The sequence below is a fragment of the Phaethon aethereus genome, assembly GCF_964289735.1.
Source record: "Phaethon aethereus genome assembly, chromosome: 12".
Taxonomy (NCBI): Eukaryota; Metazoa; Chordata; class Aves; order Phaethontiformes; family Phaethontidae; genus Phaethon; species Phaethon aethereus.
In genome coordinates this window covers 10,585,782-10,598,252 of record NC_138588.1, presented here as the reverse complement: position 1 = coordinate 10,598,252, position 12,471 = coordinate 10,585,782, and the positions used below count along the sequence as shown (strand labels likewise).

Genomic DNA, 12,471 nt, shown 5'->3' with positions numbered 1-12,471 from the left:
GTGCTTTTGATAGTTTTAATGACACAATACTTAAATGGTGCTTGTTATGCACGGGTCTCTGATTTTACTCATGTTTCACATAAGTATTCTTCTTTTGTAAAGCATAGGTATATCTTCAGGTTCTTTATTTGAAGCATATCATTTTGAGTCGTTAGCATCCCAGAAACATTTTTTTATAATTGACATATAACACTTTTGTAACTGACAACTCACCTCTGTGGAATGTGTTCTACAAAGAATGGTCTTGTGCCTACTCTGAAAGAGTGCCTGCGGCTGGAGGTGAGTGGTCGGTTGAGGGAACAAAAGTTAAGGACGTTTAACGCAATGATCTAACAAGCAAAAGTTGAAATTTCAAATCTGGATCCTGCATTCGGCTCTGCATTGGCAATTCTAGTCCATGTTTGTATTTACGTTTATTAAGAGAAGGCTCGGAAGGGGGTTTGGGATTTGCCAGTTTTTTCACAGCGCTTTTTTTGCCATATTGGAATCTTAGTTAAAAATCTGTCACCTTGCAGTCCTGTCCATTTTCTTATCATAGTTAATTATAAACATCCTAAGAAAGGAAGATCTGTGAATTTAAGAGATTATTCTTTGACCTTCACAAATCAACATTAATGTGTATATTACTTTTTTTAAGTCTAATTCCTCAGCTGAAACCCTACTAAGTGAATAAGAACTAAAGAAACAGCTGTGGGAGCCTCGGAGTGATTTTTGGATTCGTATTTGCAAAAATATTTGTAACGTTCCATAGTCACCTCTAACATATCAGCAGCAATTCCATTTTTCTTTCATCTGTATTACTATATTTTACACCCTGACCTTTTGCTCTTCCTTTGCCTTTCTGAACTTACACGAACTATCCTAAGCGTGCTACAAAATATTTAACACCCTTCAGTATTGTCTTTAACAATAGCATTGGCATACTAACATCTAGTTTAGAAGTTTGTTGAAGCAGATGAGTGTTTCTGTTCACTGCTTAATCAGATGCTTTCCGTTCTAGCTGCTGGTGACAAAACAGTAGTATTCTTTTTTGTGTTTCTATTTTTTTCTTTGGAAGAACACAGCTAAATAACATATTCAGGTTCTGTCCTAAAATAGTCATGGATAACACACCTGTTTGTGAAAATAATCCTACCATGTCCAAATTCATAGATACCCCATCACGGCCAATTTATTAAATGCACAAAGTACACATTTCCTCAATACCCTTTTTATATCAAATTTCCACTTATTGTTCATTTTGTTGCGCATTGGTCAATATTCTCCCTGCTGTCGGAGGAGCTCGCTTACAACCTAGTCATTACAATACTTGTACCATTTTTCTGAATGATGGTATTTATGATTGCAGATTTCTTAACTTGACAAGGTCCCAATCCTTCAGTTACACAATTTGTATTATCACTTTTCATTTATGCAGCCTATGTTAAACTCACCTAATATAATTATTTCTGAATATGCCCTAAAAGACTGCAGATGTTTTCCCAATCTGTGTGTAATATTTATAGCTGATCCCTTTGCTCTGTAAACAGCGGGGTAAATTAACCCTAACCAATGTCTTGCTTGTGAAACATCTCAGGCCTCTCCGGCTGGCTGAAATGGTGTGCGAGCTGAGGAAGGCTCTTGCTATGTATCATGATCCTGTTCTTGTTGCAGCTTTGCTTGCAAATACACACGCGCTCTCTTCAAAACGTTTCATCAACCACGATGTTTTTCTAAGAGTTGTTGTCTAAAATATGAACACCTTAAATTCATAATGTTTGGTGTCAAAACACCATACGTGTTTGAGGCCTGACCCAAAGCTATACCTTGCAGCTTCTTGTTGTTTTGGTAAGGTCCATGGCTGTCCAGCTTGTCTGAGAAGTACTGCTTCCTAGCAAGGTTTTACAACCATGACAAAGGCTAACTCTAGACACTCAGGTTTGACATACACCCCACCCTAGTGTTCATTCATGAAGATCCCAGGGTAGCAACACTTGTTGAATTAGCTCTGAATTTGAGGCTTGTCAGATTAAAATCTGCAGAATTTTTGGGTGCTTCATGTTCAACAAAACCTGAAATTCTGTGTCACTCCAGGCATAAATTGCGATATTAATTTGAGTTGCTTTCTAATTTATGTTCCGGGATATCATTGCTTGATACTCGTATTCATAACAGTTGATATAAACATAACCTCAGAAGGAAATCCACAGAGGGTGAGTGCATCTAGCTGAACACACCACCTTTGCTGGCAGGGGAGCCGTAAAACTTTTCCCACATCCAAGTCCCTTGCAGCTAGTACTCCTGTTTTATTTCTGAGGCATTTCTGCATTATTAAACAATAAGCAATAATACTATATGAAAGAGTCCTCTAAAGTATGCTGCTGTGCTGATTGTCTTTTTCCTTATATTCCATGTTGGACACAATAGTGCTTTGTGTTTGCACAGTTGTATAATTTTTGTTATATGCAATGAGAGTTTGTTTTCCTAGGGACTGTGTGTAATAGCTCGGTATGTATGTTTATTATTATCATGTTGGGCTTTAATGGGATGGTCTTGCAAGTACTCAGCTTGCTCAATACCCTCCTCCCACCAAAGGCTTGCAGGATCTGTAGCTTACAAATATACAACAGCTTAAACTAATAAAAATAGAAATGTCTCACACAGAGTATCACAATGTGCAGCTTAATTTTTCCTTTGAGAAGTAATTGGTGAGAGAATAAACGTATTTTTAATATTTGGAAAATGAGATTACACTTTGAAATGGAAATGTGTTTGTGAGATCTGGGGAGAGATTACACGTGCAGTAGTTCTAACAATTTACCTCCATGTACTAGTATTATCTTTATGTGAATAAACACAGGAGAAGCAGCAGGGAGCAACAAATACGTCAAAAGTCTCCCTAAGAGGAGTATAGGCTCGCTCAACTGCTGTATGGTTCTCTTCATTGCACCACCTGAACGCTTCAGAACTCTTAGGAGATTTATTCTTGCAACATCCCTGTGAGGTGGGGAATTGCAGTTATACCCCTTTCGCAGATTGTAATCAAAAAGCAAAGGAAGTTTTCAAAGGTCAACAAGAAAGTCAATTGTGGAGCTTGGAATTGAGAGAGCTGTCAAGTCTAATGCCAATGAGTCAAGCACCAAATTATTGTATCCTTTGAAATTTTATCTGCTTTCTGATTCACACAGTGGCCAGTCAGCTTCTGTTTCTAAAACTGTGGTGTTTTCATTCATTTCTCGATGCTAATTGGTGACAAAAAGGGAAGATGAGCTTAGAGTAATTTGTTTACGGTCTTTTTCTTTTTGTTATTTTCTGGGTGTGTCGGTGATGAACCCAGAGCAAAAGTGAAAAAATATCTTTAAGCAAAAATATTTTAATCTTTAATCCAATCCTAAACTATAATACTGGAATTCTGTATGTGTGCATGGCTTGTGTAGTAAATCAGCACCTGTTCTGAGATAGTCTGATTTGCCACAAAAGTGTGTTGTTTCATTTTTACAACTGAGCTTTTACTAACACTTAACATAAACAATAAATCATTTCAGTTAAGCTGCTTATTTCTTTTTAAAGTGGATTCTTTGCTGGGCTACACAGGTCGAAGATCTCCTTCAGCTGTGGGAATAAAAAAATTTCCTGCTGCTAATGTAGTTTTCTACAGTAAATCTGAACCCTTTAGTAAGGAGATGCCATTCAGTGCACTGATATCAGTGCATCGCTCTCAAGTGAAGTACCACCATAATTAATGCAATTGACTGTCCTCTGTAATGCCCTCCTCTTAAGAGAGTGCAGGAGGTAAGCAATTAGGAAAATAAAGGAAAGGGGCAGGAGTGGGAGTTGAGGCTGCCTTTTCTTAGAGATGCATGAAACTTAGAGACTACATTTCTCCATGTTTGGCAGCAGATGTGTGTGATTTGTGTCTTGTGTATGTGTTAACTCAGACTGGAAGACCCAACCCTGCCTCTTACGTGTGGACTCGATCCTCACCTCTCCAAGGGGATCGCGTGTCAGTTTTGGCATAGTGCAGATGCAGTGGATTTTGGCGGCTAAGACTGCCCTTTCCAAGCATTTTTATATAGGAAGAGGAGTATGCTGGCCAATTTCAGAATTCTAGCACTGCTTTTAACTGTGAATTTCCAGAGTGCTTTCTATCCATTTGTCAGTTAAATATATATATATGTCCGTGACAAATTGCCTGCACTTCTCAGGGATGTGTGGATATAAGAGGCATATAGGCTGACTTGAGAAAACTTGAAGCTGCAGATTAGCTTTTTAACACATTGCTCAGCATTTGTTACACCCTGCAAATTTCTTCTACAAAATGGTGAAGCGTAAGATAGGTGACACCAAATATTTATCTCCCTTCCAGCAGGAAGGTGATTTTAGTCAATGTTGTCTATTCTTCTTTGTCTTCCCATTCTCACTCCCATGTTTCTTGTAGGGTGACTGATATGAAGAAAAAGCAAAACCCAGAAAAATGTTTTCATTATAGTTTGGAGAGTTTTCAGCTGACAGTTTTTCAAAAACTTTGCTTTTGGAATTTTTGGCAGTGTTTAAGTTTGGGTGTTTTTATAATAATCGTTGGAAAGTTTTATAGATTGGGTCTCATATTCAGGAAAAAAAAAATGGAAAGGTGAGAATTGAATCATCCAAGCTTTTTAAAACCTGGTTAGCAAATGTGTATGTGATTGACATTGATACGAATGGTAAGTAGGAGATCTACACAAATGCTAGTTAAATTTTGGACGGCAAAGACACTCGATTATGAGCACTGCCCGCAGCTGCTTGTCTGTGAAGCTGAAGGCTGAGTGCCCTGTAAATATTTAACTTGAGTTATTTCATTGCATTAATCCTTTTTCAGACGTAATTAAACAGGTGATGAAAACCAAATTGTAAATAACATAGTTGTCCGTTGTCTTGGAAAGAATAATGCTCAATGGTATTCATTCACATAAGTAGGGGGAAATTGATTCATGCATTTCCTATGCTTGAGTAGCTTAATATATCAGTTGTTGTGGTTCATCATTAAAATCATGGAAATGACAGTGTGCTTTTAAAATCCTAAATAGCAAGATATGCTTTGATAGAATGAGGCCAGCTCATAAAATCAAAAGGATAACATAATAAATAAAATTCCAGAAACCTGAGCATGTCTACTACAGCTTTGCCCTCCTTCTGACTGTGGTGTTGATGTTGGCAGGCAGTAGGCTGTGATCGACAACTTGGGAGCAATGCCAAGGAAGACAACTGTGGAATCTGTGCAGGAGATGGTTCAACATGCAGGCTTGTGAGGGGACAAGCTAAGGCACATGTCTCACCAGAAAAAAGTAGGTTGCAAATTGATCCTGTGATAATTTATCCTTGACTATGTTTTCTGCTTGTATATTAACATATGTATTGCAGAGTGTTGACCTTTTAACTATATACTTGTTTGCAGTTTTCCAAAGCTACTTATTCTGAAGTCTGTGCTAGATTAGTCTATTGAAATTCCATGAGGGATACCACGCATTAGGGTATAGCTAGGAAAGAATTTGAGATATGTTTTTTTTTTTTTATAGAGCTACTCAATTCATTATATCAGGAATAACCATCAAGATGCACATCTTATTTTAGAGGGTATCCTCATGTTGCAATATGTGTGATGCTGCAGCAATGTTTTTAAATCATGGAAACATCTTTTAGATGGTTTTATGGAAATTGTGGCCCATGATTGAAAGTACCTGGTTTTCAACTTAACTTTGCCTTTTTTTTTTTTCCCTAAGTGTCTAAAGACAGTTGAACTTCAGAGGCAAGCTAGCTACTTCTATGGTACAAAAAGCACAAGGGGAAAGGGAATAATGCTTTCATCTTTTTGTGTGTTTTGCTCAAATTTTGCCATTCTTTCTCAAAATAATTAGCATCTTACTGTGAGTAACTCTGTAAGTCTCAGTAGTATTGAAAACATAAGAGAGGAGGGGTATCAGAATTAGACATTTTACCGGAGTCTTAAGAATCTGGCTATTTTGATATCCAGACAAGGTTTGTCACATACAGGCTTGCCTCTGACACTTGTGCTTTCCACCCTCACAGGCGATGCTCCCTGTATCCTCATAGCATGTCCCATGTGTTTATCGTGTGAGGTAGTTGCCTCACATCTGTTTTGTCTGTTTCTGAACTCACAATTGCATTTGTCACATGGACATGGAGCCTTTGGGGTTCGTTATCTTCCTGCAGAGCCACAAGATGCGAGGGTGATGATCTGGTGCTCTTAAAGTCAATACTCAAAGTTCAAATGCAAGAAGGTATTTTTTTTTTTAAATGGATGAAACAACCTGCCTTTGGCAGCTGCATATATTTTGGTACTGTTGTAGTTCAGCCTGCAAAGATTGCACTTGTGCCCTGATTTTGAAAGAGCTGTTGTATGCTGAATCATGCTTAATTCTTATTGCAGTACATGTAAATATTTCCATGGGAGTTTTTAAATGCCCCTGCTTGCAGTATGCTTCTATGTGGACGTAACTTGAAGTGCAGTGTATGCTATCTTAATGCTTGTTACCTTGCAGTGTGATTACTTGTATTGATCTACAAGGTTTCACCTTAGGCTATCTTACACTGCAGGTGCATAATTTCTGTAACTCAACACATGTATAACAAAGGCAATCTAAATTAAAAAGTGAATATTTTTGTGGCAGCATCTGTTGAAGTCACAGAATTATTTTGCACAAGCCAAAGAGCCTTTTTTATGTACCGGATGGGCTATCAGTGTCAGCCTTTGCCTTGCCTTTGCTAGAGGCCTTTTTCATGGATGGGAGAATGTAGTTCAGCAATTCATAAAGTTTTTGTCCTGAAACACTGAGCAAATGCCTTGAATGTTTACAATGAACTGAAAAAGAGTTTTCATGGAGGGCCACTTTTTTTTCACTTTGTCATATCAAATGCTCAGAGCTTCTGGTCAGCATGGAGCAAGCACTTGTGAAGCAGTAAAGATTGGATAATATTTTTGTAGTGTTACCAAGTTGTATTTGGTTTGTGTGTCTATATATAACTAGAGATACATATAGGGATATATATACACAAAATAGCTCTTCCCCTTTCAGATGTGGAGGTCAGCTGGAACAGAAAGGAATTGCATTGTTTATTCTAGTTTTACAGCAACAGAGATTCCCCTGGAGAAGGACAAATCTTGGGGACACCCTAGCTAGTTCTCAAGGCAACCCAAACTAAACTTGTTGGATTGGCAAATCTGGTTGGATAGTTCATGATACATGAAATAAAAAGTTCCACACTTCATTGCTGCTTAGTATGTGTACAGTAAAGACAAAGTGGTAACAGGGATCTGGTTTTGAAACTGTCATTTTGAGATAGAAAATATTAATTTTACTTGTGGTATTCTGGCACAGGTAAGAGCTGACTACAGCTGACATCACTTGGTGGAAGGTCTCCCATTGCCTTGGCCAGGTTATGAAGAATACCTGTGGTTCATTGTTTCCTCTGTCATAATTCAGTGGCTCTTGAAGAGTGCTTTAAAATTAAAGATGAAGAAAGACTATTCAGGGGAAAGATGTCAGTTATGTCAAGTTTTGGTTTTATCTTGCACTGCAGTAGGCTAGATTATATGAATGAAGTACCGTTCACATAAGCAAAACTGTGAAATTAGAACTTCTGATTATTTTGTTGGTACTGTGACAGTACCAAAATCTTTTTTGGGTCAAGTTGTTCAACACTATGGAAGCAGTTCCATATAATCATCCTTTGTGTGAATGAAATGTGGAAATAAAGCCATGCTTTCTTAGTGCTAATATATCAGTGAAGGGAGACGCAATATCTTCTAGATAGTCATTTGGAAGCTTTCAGAACTAGTGTTGAGAAGTAAAATATTGACACATGACAGACATGTATTTAAGAGGGAGCTTGTAAGGTTGTGAGCAGGATGTAAATTTTATTGAGCAATGAGGCAAATTAAAGAATTGAAAGAAAAGCAAGAGCCAAAGATTTTATTATGAAGAAAAAAAGGGGGGGGGGGACGACACATACGGGAAAAGTAAAGTGCCTCATTATCTTGGTCCTTATTTTAAAAAAAGAAATTTAGGCATTTATAGCAAATGATTTCAGCATTATGATAGCATTATGACTTCTCATAAAGGACTCACTTTGTTTTATTATCTTTTTTATATGTTTTTACATAAAATGAATGCCTTTGATCAGAAAGCTAAACAGCACTGAAAGAAAGCTTACTGTTTTGCAAATATGAAACGAACTGTCATTTCAAAGGTTCTTTATTTTTTCCACTAACACTTAATTGCCTTTGAAAGACAAAGTGAGTAGACCTCTGCCAGCAAGCCAGATTCTAACATTCTGGTAAAATGATTAAAGGTTTGACTAATGATATTCAAACAAAAAGTGTAATAGGTTGTAAAATGTACCGTCCCATTGGGAAATGAGATATCATGGGCCTGATGTTTCTAGTGCTATATGCATGGAACTCCCATTAACTCCACTGCACTTTGTGCACATGGAAAAATTGTAGGATTGGGCCCCGATATCTGTGTCCTGCACCATTATTGGCAAGAAATGGTAGGAGAGTGATTCTGGTTCTGATACCAAGAAATAAGAAAAGACACTGGTTCTGAAATTAGCAGGAAGCGAAATTGAAGGCACAGACTTGTCCTAATCTGGTCATATTGATTCTCAAACTGTTTGATACATGCAAGTTTTACCTTTTGCTAAAAGCTTCATATAAAAGGTTTTGATGTCCTAAGCTTTGTAACTGTTTGAATTCCTTCTTGCCATACGTTTTATTTCCTATGGCACTTGTGTAATTTACCATTGGTCACTTATTGTCACATGGTTTGTATGTCATCCTCCCCAAGCACACTTAACCAAAAATCTAATTTCACTTTGGTCATTTATCTAAACAGAGGCCTTCTGCAAGTCTCCCTGTGCAGTATCATCAGCTGGCTCAGTTTTGTTACAACTTTCTACCTTGCATCTTTTTCCCACTTTGAAATCAATATACATGGACCTAGTAACCCCCATTGCCAAGGTGGCCGGATACTTCCCTTTATATGAATGTTTCTTGCCAAAATTCAACAGTTGGGTCAGAAACTTTCCATGCCAGGTGCTGAATGTTTGGGAGAAAATTCAGCCAAAACAACTCAGCATATTCCAAGGACACAGCAGAGAAAAACATGTTGTTTCCCACTGTCAAAACATTCCTGAAACCTTTTCTTTAATATGTCTTAACATCCCCCATTGTTGGACTTGATCACGGATCAGGGATTTGAAATTTGGCAGGCTATGGTCTTCTGGTCATGGACAAGTCTTTTGCAATATCTGTGAACAGCAACACATATTTTACTACAATCCTTCAAAAAAAACCCCAACCCTTTTCCTTCAGGCTCTGTAGAGGCTTCTTGGATGTTAACAGCTGACATTTCTGAAAACTTGTCCTTTTTAGTGTGCTCTAGCTTGTTACATGTCCTAACTGCAAACAGAACATTTGTGCAATCTCCTTAGAATAAATTAACATGTTGCTCTTCCAGAGGTAAGCTATTAAAAGCTGTCCTTGAGGTTGCTCTTGCTTTCTACTTTGCTGCAGTGTAGAATGGGTACCATGGGATGAACTCTATGGTGCCTCCTGCCTCACATTCAGGCATTCCAGACGAGATTTTTGTGGAGAGCTTCTGACTCTCCTGAGCTTCAGGTTTATGACTGGGAGTGATGAAATCACATGAGGAGAGGGAAAGGCAAGATGAGACTCGCTGGACAGAAAAATTTGATGTTAGTTCATGCAGTGAAGGAAAGACAGATGTGAGAAGGTGGGAGGAGTACCTAAGACTGGCTGTACAGATACATTGGGTCAAGGAAAAAGAGGAAGAGTGGAAGACTGAGATTAGATACAGAATGTGGTGTGGGAGATGGAGTCAGAAACACTTGGGGAGGAAGGGGAAAGATCAACTGTATGTAGAGCCAGAAGAGAGAATTGGGACTGGTTTGGCAGGAAGACTGTGTGTAGGGAGGGATAGAGCGCCAATACTTTAGCATTTCAGTTGGGTAAGGAGTATGTTTTTTGAAGCAAATTTCATCATGGTCCTAACATACTGCTCATCAGTTCACATCAAGGAGTGGTCTTCAAGAGTATAGAGTGAATTTTTTGGGTGAAGATAAAACCAGAAGATGTGCCCCAGAAAAGCACCTAATGTTCTCCAACGGCTACTAAATATACAGACCATGAGGTCAGATTAGAGTTGGTTCAAAGTGAAGCACCTGCAATGTGTACAGTGTGGATGCTGGGTCTTCAACACCATACTATTTCAGTCTAAAAATCCGTTTGGTTGGTTTACTTGGGGCTGTTAGAGGTAGTATGAAGCCACCTCCTTTACTTTCCTGATCCCTCTTGTCTTAGAGAAATTCCTGTGTAAGAACATTGGCTATTGCGTTATTTATTTCACACTGCATTTCCTTGAGATACGTTTTCTTGATGGACTGCTTACTGTGTGTACGGTTTCTCCAGTGCATAGAAATTTTAGAATAGGTGTCCAGAAGTAGAAAGAACTAAGTATGTAACTAAAATGAGTTGAGGCAACGCTGTTTGTCTCAAAAGCAGATTACCACACTTTAGAAATACTTACTCAACAATACAAAGAAGTGGCATACTCAGATGAAGAGGCAGCCTTGAGTCATAAGACCAGTGAACAGAGGGATGAAGGTAGAGAGGAGTGGGAGAGTGTGAGACTGGAGGCAGAAGGACTCAAGGACAGAAAGGATGTGCCTATACAGATTTTGCAATGTGACTTTTAGGGTCAAGATATATAACTGCTGCTTTCCGTAGCACATACCTGTCTAGTTCAGGTGTCTCTTGAAGAGTATGTATTTGGTCTTGCACAGATTCTTGTCGTTAGGCAGGTCAACATTCATAATGTCTTCCGAAATTATGCTTAATGTTAGAGTGGATGAGGGAAGCCACATGAAGTCCAAACTTTATGAGCTTTTTCTTTCCATTGTGCTATTGTTCTTAGTGTTTTGAGAGCTCATAGGCCTTCAATCAGAGCTGGAGGACCAGCAGATAAATGCTGAACAAATACATGGAAAGAAACAGTTTTAATAGACCTGAAATAAACCCTCTGCCCTGCTGTAAGAGGAGAGAGGGAAAAATCCCAACTGGCCCATATGTGAAACAGTAAATGGGTCCACCATGACCCACATGGAAAAATAAATAAAACCTGCTGAATTGGATTGAGCTCAGGAATGTGGCTCCTTTATTTTGATCCTGGGGATTAGCTCCCAGTCTTACCATAGCAGGGAGTCTGATCTTGCTCTCATTGAAATCCAGAATCTAAATCCACATTAACACCATAGAAACAGGATCAAACCTTGCCATCTAAAGTAAAAGCAATCTAGGAGCTTAATCAGCAAGTGCTGCGTGTAGTGTGTGTGCACACATTTGTTGAGGGAGTCCCTGGGTAAGAGCAGAACAGCCATTTCAAGCAGGTGCTGGAGCAAGATGACCCACCTGCCCTTGGAAATCCCTAGAGTGGAAGCAGTGTTAGAATAGAGAGACAATATCTCGCCTGTTTCTCAGTTTTTAAGGTGAGCTTTATGACTCTAAAATCAGATTTTACAGTCTAGGGTTTCTGCATGTTCCAAATGATTTTGGGCTTATTTGTTTTCAGCTTTAGACAAAGGTCAGCAATTAACTTTCAAAGATACATAAATAGTATGGGAGGGAAGGTAACTGGAAATTCTAAATATAGATTTCAGGGTAGCAATTTCCCCTTATGTTTTCATAAGAGTTCACTACTTTTAACAGTGTAGATCCTACTGATTTAATGGGAAATGTACAGCATAACCATTTTTAAATGGCTTTACAGGGCCTTGTGTTCCTTTAAGAATATGAATTATATGCTTTAACTGAGAACCTGAGACCTTTGTAATATATAGTTTTGGAGCCAGACCTGGACAATCGTAAGTACTGTTTCATAGGAAGTTAAAGCTGTCCTCAGGAGAAGGTGGAGTCCCTTAGGTCAGCTCTGTCCCATTTTCTTCCAATGCCCCATCCCTGTTCAGAATTCCAAAAATATCACTTTTATTTTTTCCTATAATTTACTTCATCTCATAGAAAGGCTGCCCTAGGTCATAATTATCTCAGTCAGGTTACAAGAATCTCCTGCTGTCAGGTTTCTTGACAGGTCTGTGGGGCTGCAGAGGTTGAACATTGCTGTGGTGGTGAACTTAGTCATCTCCTCTAATGCAAATAAAATACTTTCTGGTAATATTGTCTCCACCACAGAGAAACACCAAATTTAGCACCCCTGTGAGACTTTTGGACCATATCAGAGAGTGCTTCAGTGAGGGTGGAATGTCTGTAGTACTGCTAAAGGAATGTGAAGCATCCTGAAAAGGGATCAACAAGGCCTGCCGAGGCGAGCAGAGCTTGCTGTAAGGAGGTGGAGGAAGCACAGCAGAACGACCCTGGTTGTTCTCAGGAGGAGCAGTCCTACACATCTCTGCACATCT

At 38.8% G+C, this 12,471-nt stretch overlaps 1 protein-coding gene across 1 annotated transcript in view; it reads left to right on the top strand.

Annotated features, from left to right (window-relative positions):
- The window catches only part of ADAMTSL3 (ADAMTS like 3), a gene marked incomplete at both ends in the record, with an annotated part of 187,579 nt that overhangs the window by 102,469 nt on the left and 72,639 nt on the right, over positions 1–12,471 (top strand). The window contains one exon of the mRNA XM_082004922.1: positions 5,177–5,303. Coding sequence (XP_081861048.1) covers positions 5,177–5,303 — 127 coding nt within the window. The remainder of the gene's footprint in view (positions 1–5,176; positions 5,304–12,471) is intronic.